This window comes from Antedon bifida, chromosome 1 (genome assembly GCF_963402885.1).
Source record: "Antedon bifida chromosome 1, ecAntBifi1.1, whole genome shotgun sequence".
Classification (NCBI taxonomy): domain Eukaryota; kingdom Metazoa; phylum Echinodermata; class Crinoidea; order Comatulida; family Antedonidae; genus Antedon; species Antedon bifida.
The window spans coordinates 20,010,354-20,025,449 of NC_136226.1; the positions used below are offsets into that span (position 1 = coordinate 20,010,354).

Here is a 15,096-nt window from a genome sequence, read left to right on the forward strand (position 1 = left end):
GCATGCACCGAAACCGCCTTTTCCATGCACCTATTGTCCTCTCGACAATACTTCTTGTTATGGAATGTACATTGTTATACCTTCGTTCTTCCCGAGTAATTGGATTTATAAAGGGTGTCAACAGAAATGGCCGTAAAGCATACCCAGAATCCCCCAACAAATATCCTTCTGGCATTTCACCATTTTCAAAAGCTACGCCAATACCACTCTCTCTAAAAATTCTGGAATCGTGCGTTGAACCGGGCCAACGCACTACACAATTTGTGAATCGCATGTTTGCGTCACATACGACTTGGATGTTCAGGCTATGATATCCTTTTCTGTTAACATAAACAAATTCGTCAACTGTTGGAGCTTGTATCCGGACATGAGTGCCATCAACCGCTCCAATGACATTTGGGAAACCAGATATGTCGTGAAATTTAATTTTTGTTTCCCTAATGCTTGCTGCATCCATCGGGAAAAACACATACTCATTCATATGTCTCTGTAAGGCCAGTGAAACTTGCCTTACAATTCGGCAAGCTGTTGATTCATGAATTCCTACAAACAAAGAATCTTTAGAATCTAAGACCGCGAAACGTCCTCTCGTAGGCTTAGACTTTATATTGCAAGAGGCTTTATTCTAAGACCTCCATTGAGGGCGGTATAAAGCCTAGGCTTAAGTCTAAGACCGCCGTTAAGACCTTTATTGCAATCCGCCCCTGGCCCTACTAGGCTAGAAATGGTCAACTTGTACCTATTCCCAACTTGGCTAACTCGTACCTCAATCAACTTGTACCCACACCAACTCGTACATACCTAATTTTTAAGCCTACATTTTAATGGTAACATGCACTGTATTTTCTTTATGATTTAAGCCGTAGGCCGCTTCTACATGTTAAAATATTAGTAAGAAAACGTACACAGTAATCAGTTTAATAATACTCTAGTATTTTAAATGACCTACCTTCTGATTAATAATGGAATGATCCAAATGACCTACCAACCAATCATTTGATGATCTGATGATATTGATATCTGAGTTTTCTAGATCTAGAAAAGTCAGATATGAGTTTTCTAGATCTAGAAAAGTCAGATATCTAAGTTTTCTAGACACCCGATATTGCGGGCACAATATTTCATTGACTCATCAAAATGGCACTGTGCATTGCAGTTGAAAAGCCGCATTGGTAACGCATCACCGAAAATGGGGGAATTTTTTCAATTTTAGTACACTTTAAAAATGGTATAAATTTGATATTAGAGATAATCGATAAACATTTTTTAATAGCTTAATAATATAATTAAAAAAAATAATAATACAAACTCTGACCTTAATTTCAAATATCTTGTTTCGAGAATTATTTTATAATTTATATTTATTTTTTATGTAATTTATTTGTAATAAAAAAATAATACTTGAAAAATGTTTTTGTATGAATTTATTATTATTATTTTTATTAATGATGGGTAAAAATCCTTTCTTCTTTCATATTTTCAAGATGGGGTTACAAAGCAAATTAAGAATATTTTCAAGATAAACTATTAAAGATGTATGTCCCCCTTAAAAAAATAATTCTTGAAAAATTTTTTTGTTCAATATGCCATTTTAATGTCACCTAAAAGTTATCCATTTTGACCAAAAATTGGATCGAAAAGAAAATGCATTTTCTTACTTACTTATTGACTATACCTAAAAAAACTGTAATTTAAAGCAAAAAAATAGTCAAATTGGCTACCAGCCAATTGATTTTTGGTTGAATTTAACCATTTATTTTGTCATTTTATAAAGAGAAAATTGTTTCAGTTTTTTGTTCTTTAACTGTTATTCGAGAAAATTGTTTGTTTTTAAAGAGTAATAGCCGAGATGTCTTCAAGTGAATCTAAAGACACTTTGCCAGAAACAAGAAAATTGCTTGCAGTAAAGGTATGCCAATTTTATTCAAAACCTTGTAAAATCATTCAAAGTATACAGCATTTTTTTAAATGTTTTTTTTGGAAAGAACACTATGATTTATATGTTTAATAACAATATTTTGATTTCTCTTATTTTTTCAAAGCCATGCCTTTCCTTAATAATATTATTCTAAAGATGGTATATTACAATTTAGCAATCTATGGCCCTGTTTCTGCTGCCAAGAAAATACCGTATTTTATACGATATTTTTTGAATACCGTATTTATACCGTATTTTTTTAGCAGCAGAAACTGCGCTCATAAAAAAAATACCATATTTTGTATACCATATTTTGTATAGCGTATTTTAAAAATTGTGGATAAAATACGGTATTTACAAATTTATACTGTATTTTTTGTACCCTTTTCTGCTGCCAAAAAAAAAATACCGTATTTTTTTTGACCTGCGACATGAGGTCAACATCGTGTTTTTATTTTCTGTTGCTGTCAGCTGTTTTACACACGTGTATAGATATATTCGCCGAAAATGTGGAGCGAAGACGTCACAGTATTTACTATATAAATCTGTGTGGGGAAGCTAAAATGTCGGCCAGCTAAAAGGTAATAAAAGGGACAACCACATTTATGAAGACATTTCTAAAAAAATAAAGCAAGAGTACGGACTAGACTAGTCTCCAAAGCAAGTAAACACAAAGCTGAAGAGCCTGCGAAAGCAGTACAACATTGCAAAAGACAATAACTCGGGGAGGGAACGAATTACTTGTCCCCATTACGATGTTTTCTGTGCTCTCACAACATATCTATCACTAGGGCTAGCCTGTTGAAAGTGAGGTGTAAAACTTCCTTTATTGCGACTTTTAATTATCGACCAAATAAATGAATGGCAATTTGGGTAAAAAGGATGAAATTTAACACGACCACCCAAGAAGTATTGTTAGCAGAAACAGGGTACTAAAAAATACCGTATTTTATACCGTATTTTTATACCGTATTTTGAGCAGTTGCAGCAGAAACAGGCCCTATGAAGTATAGTGTATTTAGCCCCTAGACTAATAGCTTTCATAAGTATAGTGTATTTAGCCCCTAGACTAATAGCTTTCATAAGTATAGTGTATTTAGCCCCTAGACTAATAGCTTTCATAAGTATAGTGTATTTAGCCCCTAGACTAATAGCTTTCATAAGTATAGTGTATTTAGCCCCTAGACTTTTCCAATTGTTGAAAAGTCATGGTAATAACGCGGCTCCCCAACTGTATACAGTTAAAGTTCTTATCACTATATTACAATATATATAATATTTGACCAGAGAACTGGATAGATGCAGGTTTTAATTAAATTGGAGAAATACTTATACAACTACGTATTAACAAAAACGATATTCCAAAAGAGTGGTTAAGTATAATTAAACATAATAATATGAACCAATATATGAATGTAAATCTAGAATAGACTATCAACAATATAATTAAGATGAGAACAAAAGATGTTTATTCTAACTTTGTTAATTATTTTATTCCACCGAAAAGCATACTTATATGGAATAACGTACAGTATTTAACGAAGATATCAAGTGGTGTGATGATGATGATGAAATTTGCCCAATTGAATTATAAATTACTAAATACAATCGTACCTACAACTCTAAAACTGGAAATTGTAACAATTGTGGAGTCATTGAAGACGAAAAACATTATGCTTTATTATTGTAGACATAATCACATACTGTGGAATCAAATTGACAATATATTTAAAAAGTTAGATAACAGCAGTAGCTCGTTCAAGGAACTCCTGTATGTCATATACATAATCAAAATTCGAACTGAGCTTAATAAACCTGTATGCCAGAATCCCTGGATTAAGTTTAAATTTATTTTAAAAGATATGCACACACTAGGCATGTTGTAACTTATAAGTGACATACGTTTCCAAAATATACTGTATTTTAAAAATGTATTATATTATGTACATAAGTTTTATGGTTATTTGTATACTGTATACATACACTTAATATTGGTTCAGTATTAATCTGTTAATGCAAAAGAGTTATATTTAACAGGAGACGTGTAAAAAGCAGAAAAAAAAGGAGAAAACAGATACTATTTATAATCATATGAGTGTATACAAATTATATGAACGTGTTTAGATAGCTATTTAGATAGTTTTTTATAGAAAAAATGAGTATATACAAATTATATGAACATGTTTAGATAGCTATTTCTGAAACGAAAGAACATATATACTTTTATTTTTTGCTGTGTAGTGCTATAAAGCAGGGCTGCAAATTAAGGGGTATTTGGTCGTATTTGCGACCTCATTTTTCTGGTTGCGACTGAATTAGAATAGGTCGTCTGCTTGTGCGAGTTGTTTCAAACTGAAGTCAGGTGTGTTGTCCCTATTTCAACACTGTTGTAATTGAATCAGTCTCTCTACTACGGAAGGCCCACCCATCAAGGAGTTTCCAGCACAGGTCACCGCCGCCACAGAGTCAGGTTCATTCAAGCGTGCAAAGCCACTAAACATTTTACACTCGTTGTGATTGGAAGTTCGTCCATTTATTGCATGCTGCCTGACGCACGCACACAAACCTCGTGGAAAATCACCTCCGTTTTTTAAATAGTAACCATATATTAACCAAATTAATGGTACATCTGCAAAAAAATTGCAAAGAAGCTGATTTCAACGGATTTGTGTGGGTATGGGTATACAGATATACCAAAAAAAAAGTAAGGAAGGATAGGATTCTTTTTTTTCGTGTTAAAAGTCAGTGACCTTTAAAAATGCTAAAAATTTTATCTTCGCAACGAAGTATGATATAAGGTTGATCTTGGTGTCAAAATGCACAGAACTATACTAGAAATGAACCACAAATAAAATTGGTCCACTATGACTATATCTTCACCGTTAAAAAATGAGGTCAACGGTTAATATACCCATTTTTGTGTTTTACACATAAATTAGGACAGTCCATCCTGTCCAGTATTGCATTATATTATAATAAAAAAAACACTCACTAAATTATTATTATCAGGTCTGAGAGAAAACAAGTTGGAACATGGTTTTGTTTTTGGAATAAAGGTCATTTAACAGATTGTGTTAAATGATTGATACCTGTATATAATACATAATACATACATAATGATAGTAATGATACACATGTTACTTATTGGTAATCGGTTTCCTCTTCATCACTAGGTTCGTTTGCACTTGAACCATTCGAGCAGTGCCCACAGCACACCCCATATGCAGAAACACATGACAATCCTGCCTTAATACAGCTGCATTTCAGTCCTTTCAGTCCACACTGCCTATGGCCTTCTTTGCAGTTTTAGCATATTCCTTTTAGAAGAGCATCTGGTGTGATACTACATGTAATCATTTTCGGCCTTAGATTTCTGTTTACTATCCAGTCGAAGCGGCCGCCAACCAAAGCGGCCGCTAGTTCAATAACGGTAATTTATATGGAACGCCGTGTGCGCTTTGATTGTCGTTGTTTTGTAATCTTTGATTGTCATTGTTTCGACAGGTTTTCTTTACCTGGGACGTAAATAACAATCTACATTACTATGTAATTTATTCTCTTTTTTTACAGATTGAATGTGATACGTTCTTTTAAACGAAATGGCGAATCGATGATTTAATACTTGCTTTAACTGTTCTAAATGATATATGTTTAATAAAGTCAATAAAATACATTGTGGTGTTTGTATTGTATATTAATATAATATATAAGCCAATTATTAAGAATAATATATATATTTTTTCAATAAAGTATATCAAAATAATATATATATATTTGTTATTGTATATTAATTAATTAGTAAGGTAACTACTGTAGTAGTAGTGTTCGCAATCATTTAATTGCAATAACATGATGACATCAATGTATTTATTTAATGTCCTAAATTATTTTATACCTTCAGATATATAAATATTGATCAATTTAAAATGAGTTTTAAATACTAAAATAAGATGCAAGTGTCTGTAATAATTACGCGAATTTCTGCTAAAAACTCGACTGGCGGCCGGCCAGGAATAGTGCTGTAGAAGGTCGCGTTTTCGTCCCCATGTTGCTTTATTGAAAACACAAACAATGTATTACAATGGAATAACACTTAATGTATAACACACCCTATTACTAATCAATAAAAAAAACAAGATTCGATAGATAGAGATATAAAGATTCGGCAATACCGTACGTAAATTATTAATGCAATACTGTACTGTATAAAGATTCGATAGTAAAGTAAATTAGATATAAATATTCGGCAATACCGTACGTAAATAATGCAATACTGTATAAAGATTCGATAGTATGTAAATGAGATATAACGATTCGGCAATACCGTACGTAAATTATTGCAATACTGTATAAAGATTCGATAGTATGTAAATATTCGGCAATACCGTACGATTCGGCAATACCGTACGTAAATTATTAATGCAATACTGTACTGTATAAAGATTCGATAGTAGAGTAAATTAGATATAAATATTCGGCAATACCGTACGTAAATAATGCAATACTGTATAAAGATTCGATAGTATGTAAATGAGATATAACGATTCGGCAATACCGTACGTAAATTATTGCAATACTGTATAAGATTCGATAGTATTTAAATGAGATATAAAGATTCGGCAATACCGTACGTGAATAATGCAATACTGTATAAAGACTCGATAGTATGTAAATGAGATATAACGATTCGGCAATACCGTACGTAAATTATTGCAATACTGTATAAAGATTCGATAGTATGTAAATATTCGGCAATACCGTACGTGAATTATTAATGCAATACTGTATAAAGATTCAATAGGAGAGTGCTCGAGAAACATCAGGTCAACGTTATTTTTCCCTTCACTGCCAATGTATTTTTTAAAAAAAGAGATACAAATAAATAAATAAATCGTAAATGAGATATAACGGTTCAATAGTACGTAGATTATGATGGAAGCGTAAATTATTAATGATTCGATAGTATATGTAAATATATTTAGTATTATATATTTAATATTAAAATACAAATAAAATATACATTGATTTATCGGCAGGCAAACTTAATTATTATAGAAATATAAAGATTCGATAGTACATGATTTGGCTTATATTTATTGGTTTGACCATACATACAGCTGTAACTCAACTCGCCATAGGCCATGGCGTTGACAACGACAATCAAAGTTTAAAGCGCACATGGCGTTCCATACAAATGACGATATTAAACTGGCGGCCGCTTTGGTTGGCGGCCGCTTCGACCATACTCCATCCCATCCTCTTCCAACAGGCTCAAGAATGGATGTGTTCAGATGTTTCCAGACCACAAAACCGAAAAGAGTGCTGTGTAGCTGCATTTTCTGTTGGTGGTAGACGGTCTGGGTCAATTTTACCCTTTGCTGCTTGTTTTTAAAACTTATCATAACGAGCCTTTTCGAGAAGTGTATTTTCGCTTCCATATTTGTAACCTGCATTGCTATTAACCCTGCTGTTTGGATGGCGTTATCAGTCGACCGCATATTCATAAATGTAGTGTAGACAGTAATGGGAAACTTGCATTTATAGATTGCACATTTGGTGTGGCCATAAATGAAAGAAACTGTGTCGTTTCCAGACCAACAATACTTAAACAGAAACTCTTCCTTGTCACCTATAACTATTTAGATATATCATAGAGGCTATCAGCATCTGATTGTAGAAATAGATTAAAACAGTTGCCAGGCCGATGATAATACTAGTACAGTATATCCATGTTTTGTGCTACTATGACAACTGGGGTGTAAAATGTCACAGTAGTCTTCGATGGCTATGAGAATAAACCTTCAACAAAAGACCACGAACATAAACGTCGGATGGCAGGGAAAAAGGTTTCTCAGACACTACGAATAACACCAGAATTGATCATTTCTTGCGACAGGGAGGTCTTTCTAGCAAATGAAAAGAACAAATCTTCACTAATCAAGATGATAACTACTGAGCTTATGCATCACAATATCTGTGTGTGTCAAGCAGAAGATGACGGAGATGCTGATGGCCTCTATGATATATCTAAAATAGTTATAGGTGACAAGGAAGAGTCTCTGTTTAAGTATGGTTGGTCAGTAAATGGCAAAAATGGGTATATTAACCTTTGACCTCATTTGTAACAGTGAAGATATAGTCATAGTGGACCAATTTTATTTGTGGTTCATTTCTAGTATAGTTCTGTGCATTTTGACATCAAGATCAACCTAATATCATACTTTGTTGCGAAGATACAATTTTTAGTATTTTTAAAGAAGGTCAATGACCTTTAACACAAAAAAAAAGAATTTCCCCACCCCCTATTCTTCCTTACTTTTTTTTGGTATATCTGTATACCCATACCTACACAAATCAGTTGACATGCACTTTATATTGTAATATTTGACTTGATAGTGCATACCTACACAAATCCGTTGAACCTTAATACTGTATATGGTTACTAAAAGAAGGAATTGTATAAAACAATTGTACCGCCGTGCGTACACAGAAGTTAGCCAGAGCGGGTGCGGCAGATACAAAGGATTGTCGCCGCGCAGCCATCAGCATTTTTTAGGCAGTATAAATAATAGACAATGTTCTTAGTAAAGTAACAAGGTTTGAAAATTAATGTGTTAATTTTTACTGGCGGAGTACCAAGTTGTACGTTACTAAAAAATATATAATATAATATTTTTTAATTGTAACCAATTCCTTCGTGGGTGTTTACCTACTCAACGGCGAATATGAATTTCTCACGATGTAAACGTAGAGACACATCCAACACAATGAACTATGCCAACTAATAAAAATAATATAGCGAACGTCCAGTCGTTCCAGAAACGATGCCGACAAAAAAGATCGTACAAAATTCATTCTAAATATAGTATCGGAACGTTCAGTCGGTCGCTCAAAAAGACTGCCGACAGAAGACCGTAATTAATACAGACCTAGTTTTTTTGGTCACATGGCATGAAACGTGATAGTCTCTGTTTTACCGCAAATCTCTCACTTGTTTTTTTACTCGGTAGGAGGGGTGGCAACTAGACTTGCCCCAAGTCTGCATTCATTGTCGTTTTTTTATTTATCTGTTTTTATTTTGATTTTTGTCTGAAAATCCAAACTCAAGTAGTATACGTATGAAACGCCAAAACAAAACTCCGTCTGGAACCCAGACTAGGTGGCTACAAAACAGTAATTAAGATCGTGTGCCTGGATTTTGTGTCACATGACATGAAAGTTGTTCCCACGACTCGCATGTTTTTCCCCTCCAAATTCTGGTCGGGCCTTTTTCTTTACACATGTTGTAATAATAATAATAATAATTTAAAACGCCTATGTTAAATCTTAACATGGAATATATATTTATTTTGCATATATTTTGTTGGTGTCCTAGCCTAGGTGTCGTTGTTTTTATAATTCGCCAACCCAAGGTAGGATTAAATCATTTATATAGTGTAGGCCGCCGAAACTCTATCTGCGTGAGCTGTGAGGGCCACGGGCCCGATGTCATCTCGTCGGCTAGGATTTTAATTAGCGAACAATACATTGTTTGTTTGCATTGTCTATGCTTCTAAAGGCGATGACAATTGTGTTTACTAACCCTACGAACCACCCTACGATCGACGCGTAGATAATTATCATTTCATAAACAATACATCGTAGGCTGCTACGAATAATACTTCATACGTAGGTTACGTTCAAAGAACAATTGACCTACGATCTACCTATGTGTACGCGTAGATACGAAGCAGTAATTTCTTTCTGTACTGTAAGAAGAATAGATCTTTCTTGAATATAATTATAAGTGCCAGTGCCGTAACCCAAAATAATTGCATTTTCTGGGTGGAATTTTTATGTGCTCAGAAATAGATTGAAACTACCTATAAATTACCGGTCTCCCTTCCCTTCGAATCTGCGCTGTTGGGAGAAGGGGGGTTAGTTGTCGATGAACGAAGTTGATCAGGTGCTACTAAAAAAAATTATTATGAGCCATCATAAAAATTTGATAGTGCTACCAAGTGAAAAAGCTAATTTGTATCCCTGTAAAGGTTAAAATAGAGAAGTGTAAAAAAATAACAAAAAAAGTAGAAAATGGAAATTTAACATACGAAAATGAAATGTGAATAGACTGTAATATTGAAATGGCAGTGACATCATAAGAAAAGTTGAATGGAGTAAACTTATTCATTAAAACTTCTTGTAAAAAGTTGATTCAAGTTAGTCAAGCCATTAACGTATAATATTAATATTTTAATAATGATAATAATTTAGAAATTGTTTTTAACCCTTAAACATCGTATTTGCCTATAATATTTACCACCCTCTATAGTTTTTTATAGGAAAAAAAATGTTTATCATTGAATTGATAAAAAACAGGAAATCCAAAATAGCTGTAATGATGTTATATGACATCATTAATATGCAAATTAGCTTTTTTTTAACTCTCATCCATAGAACAACCTTTTGCCCACCACACACCACAAAAATAATTACAAAATTATCTCATTTAGTATTTTTTTGCAACTTATTAAAAAATCACCTTATATAAATATTACTAACAGACGTTGGACTAATGCTGCACAGTGAAGGGGTTAAAGGAGAAATTTTTACATTTTTTGGTTTGAACTACTGTTGAAGGTTTGAATACCTAAAAAATATCTTTCTTTGTAGGCTTTTAATCACACAGCTCTCTATGATCATGCAATCTGCAATTATTTTCAAAGAGAATATTGCGAAGGAGTATCTCATATGTCCTTGCGGTATGGCATGAACCCTCATCAGAAACCAGCTGAAGTCTTCACTTTTGAATCACAACTGCCTGTGAAAGTTCTTAATGGATCTGCAGGCTTTATTAATATGTGTGATGCATTAAATTCATGGCAGTTGGTAAAGGAATTGAAGAAAGCCCTAGATTTACCTGCGGCTGCCTCTTTTAAACATGTTAGCCCAGCAGGTAAGTTACTTTCATTTCATTTATGTTTCAGTATCAGCATCAGTAACACATCTGATTGTATATTGCGCTGTGGACTCGGATGTTACACTTTTCAACTACATGCTTCCCTAAGGGGAAATGTATGTTAAGATTATGTATATCTTTTTAATTTTAGGTGCTGCTGTTGGTGTTGAATTAAGCATTGAGCAAGCTAAATTATGCATGGTTTCTGACATGCATGACAAGTTGACACCTTTGGCAACTGCCTATGCTAGGGCTCGTGGTAAGTTGGATAAAATCGGTTCCCATCCAAATCTACCAATATTTATTATGTATTAATGTACAGATAGTTATGCAAGATACTACTCTATGAAAATGAATATAATTTAAAAGATCTATTTTGTATAGGAGCTGATAGAATGTCTTCATTCGGTGACTTTGTTGCACTCTCTGATATCTGTGATATTCCAACAGCAAAGATTATTTCAAGAGAGGTAAACTGTTATTTTCCTAAATGTGATTAGTAGATTATTTTCTGTTTTTACTTTTTCAAATGTCAATTTCAAGATCACTCTAAATGTTTTCTTATTGTTTATTCTGCCAAACACTGAAGCAGGTCAGTCTAAACAACTATCAAACAAAATTAATTTTGTTGAATGTCAGAAGATTTTATCTGAGATTTAAATGATAGTACACCCTCTACCATTAGGTATTGCAAAAACAGATTGTTAAGCACATCAAAATCATTCTGTGTATGTTTTTTATATGCTAAAGTACCCAATGTGTAACAAAGTATAATTTTTTTGACCAAAAATTTTTAGTTAAGTATTTATGTACTTTATAGGTGTCAGATGGTATTATTGCCCCAGGTTATGAAGTTGAAGCACTGGAAATACTCTCTAAGAAGAAAGATGGAAAATATCTTGTTCTTAAAGTAAGTTTTTTACATATCAATCAACTTTCTAAACTGTATATCGAACATTAAATCATGTGGCACAAACATAAACTTATCGCTCAACTCCAGAAACAGAACCACTCAAAGAAGATATGTATGAATCTGCAAACAAATTTGGATGGTAACCCATTCGAAAAATAATTGCCTAAGAAACAACATACTAAAATTTTAGAGAAAATCTGCCACAGATAAACAAGATGTGCTCTATTAAATAATAAAGAAAAACTTATTTTAAACAAGCACGAATGTGCAATACTCGGGGTACAGCGAAAGAAGCTGTAATGACGTCATAAGACCGGATGTAACGTCACATACACATCAATAACCGCGCTACCAAATACGGCTATACGGTACCATCTTCGAGACGTGATATGGCTGCATCCGGTTTGAAATTAAAAAATCCGGCTCTATAGATTTGAGGACATGTCCCTGTAGTATATCATGCCAAATCCCAGCTCAATACTACAACTAATAAGGGAGGAGTAGTACTTTAAAAATCGCACTTTTTACTCAATAGTGTCCAGATGGAGGAGAAAATGAGTAAGTCCTAGACTCGGGTACCCCGAGTAAAAATTATGTGGACATTTGATGACATCACAAAATCTGAGGGAGTCATTGTTTTTCATTCATATTCATTTTCAAGTTTCATGTGCATGTGTGTCGTCATTTCACATCTAAAGTTCATTAAAAGGAATGGAATTTAACACAGAAAAAGGGGATCCACAGCGAATCCCCCATTCCTGACATGCCCACAACCCTCACTCCATCTCTGACAATCCTCCATATGCTTGCCCCACGGTACCAAAAGTTATTTGTAAATTGAAAAAAACATAACATTTTTCAATTTCAGGTCATTTTGAGCATTTCAAAATTGTCTAGTGGTTTTTGCAATTGATTTTTGTTTTTCATACCTTCTGTAGTAGATTTAATTCATTTTTAAGAACTTTAATTGCAAAATAACGACAGACATGCATGTTAAATTTTAATAATTGTGTGCTAAAAAATAGGTAATTTAATGCAAATTTGTGCAAAAATATACCTATTTTCAATTGGTTATACATATTTAATTCATGTCATAGGATGGCATTACAATTATCGGCATTCATATTATAACGTATGTATCGTCAAAGTGACGAGTTCAAATCTAGTTAAGCTTTAGCATCATTCAATTTTAACTCATTTGCTCGCATCCAGGAGTGCACATTATTGACATATTTATATAGTTTGTCAGAAGATGACCAGACCTCAATTGGTGATTTTGGATCACAAGTAAAATAAATGTGGGTGTCGTCAGCATAAAGATGAACAATACACCAGCATCCCTTTAAATATTTGTGATTGGTTTCATGTACGCAGTGAAAAGGGACGGACTAATAACCAAACTATGTGGAACCCCAACTGAAATCTATTTGATTTTTATCCAGGGACAAATTCCTGGCAGTCCCGATCGTCAACATATGACTGGAATCACTCCTCTACCTGATCTGAGATACATTATTCATTTCTGAGATGTTCCAAAAGAATTATATGTATCAAATGCTGCGTTAATTTTTATTTTTTTATTTTTTATTCAAATTCTCACAAAAATGTACATACAAAGAAAGAAAAAGACATAACATATAAAAAGAACAGAGTACATTCAGTGAAGGATGGGACCAACAGGTGGTAAACACCTCTAGAACAGTCCAATCCCAAATTGCACAATGAGTAATGAAAATGTTTATAACATTATAATAAATATTTAAATATAAGTAATTTATAAATTTGTATTACTTAATATTAAACTAAGTTGGCCGACATTTACAGCAGCGACAACAGGACACCCATGTGCACATATTGCCAGTTTCATACGTATTGGTAAATAAGTCGTTAAAGTATTTCTTAGCCCCTAGCTTAAACCTGCAAGACGTAGGTGCTTCTCTAGTATCTTGATCTAACCGATTCCACATGGGAACAATGAGTTGGAAATACATCAATTTATGTGATTCAGTATGACCATTTCTAACAGTAAGATTGAGGTCATCAACAGATGATCTTGTTGCACGACTATTATTGTCTCCGGAAAATGTAACAAAATCCTTGATATTAAGATCATTCATGATAAGCAAGCATTGATGGAAGAAGTTAACATCCATATATTCTCTTCTATATGATAGGGGCAGTAAATTGAGCAAGGTTAGACGTTCTTTGTAATCTTGATCGGGGTAATTCAAAATGTATTTGGCACTTTCCAAACGTTGCATGTTACATTTGGATGTGCCACTCCACAATGAGCTAGCATACTCAAGGTCGGTTCTAACCAGGGAGCTGAATAGCGTCCTAGTAATACTGATAGGGGCATTGTAACCCATAGCCCGTTTAATCATACCAAGTTTGCGATTACATTTAGAGACAACTTTGGTGACGTGCTCATTCCATTTCAGATGATTAGATATTTCGATCCCCAGATCATTGATACAATCAGATCTAGCGAGAGAAATACCATTCATCCTGTAGTCATATATTACAGGGTTTCGTTTTCTAGTAATAGATATTATTTGACATTTAGATGGATTAAAACATAGATCCCATGTTTTACTCCATTTGTACAACGAATTGATATTGTCTTGTAAAAGATTACAATCGGTCACTTGATTAATAGATTTCAAGCCTTTTGCATCGTCTGCAAAGAGAGCAATTGTTGCATTCGTGGTAGACGTGGGCAAGTCGTTTATGTATAATAAGAAGAGTAGGAGACCTAGGATTGAACTCTGTGGCACCCCTGAAATCACAGGTAGCCAATCAGAAAACGATCCTTCGATAACAACCCTTTGCGTTCTGTTGGAAAGATAGGCCCTAAACCAGTGATGGAGATTACCACTAATACCGTATGATTTTATTTTGTGAAGAAGTAAATGGTGGGACACACTGTCGAACGCTTTAGAAAAATCTAGATATACGAGATCGACCTGACCAGCGTTATCCATAACTTCACTTACTGTATGAAAAATGGTTAATAATTGTGAAACAGTAGAACGGCCCTTAATGAACCTGTGTTGTAGATCGTACAAATAATTCTTCAAGTGCGGAAAAATAGCGTTGTAAATTAACCTTTCGAAAACTTTGTTTTTTGATACATAGTAAGGATATGGGTCGGTAATTTGAGGCTTTGTGTTTGTCGCCCTTTTTAAATACGGGAACCACGTTAGCTTTAAGCCAAATATCAGGCAGTTGTCCAGTTGACATTGAAATATTGAAAATGTGACACAGTGGTGTACTGAGTTGTTTAGCGCACTCTTTAAGGACCCGTGGTGAGATCTCGTCAGGACC

The 15,096-nt window shown here is 33.8% G+C and overlaps 1 protein-coding gene across 1 annotated transcript in view; it reads left to right on the forward strand.

Moving 5' to 3' along the window:
• Nucleotides 1-15,096, forward strand: part of LOC144844639 (bifunctional purine biosynthesis protein ATIC-like) — a 77,202-nt gene that overhangs the window by 41,309 nt on the left and 20,797 nt on the right. Inside the window, exons 7-11 of the mRNA XM_078701646.1 lie at nt 1,837-1,909; nt 10,571-10,853; nt 11,008-11,115; nt 11,241-11,326; nt 11,677-11,766. Coding sequence (XP_078557772.1) covers nt 1,837-1,909; nt 10,571-10,853; nt 11,008-11,115; nt 11,241-11,326; nt 11,677-11,766 — 640 coding nt within the window. The remainder of the gene's footprint in view (nt 1-1,836; nt 1,910-10,570; nt 10,854-11,007; nt 11,116-11,240; nt 11,327-11,676; nt 11,767-15,096) is intronic.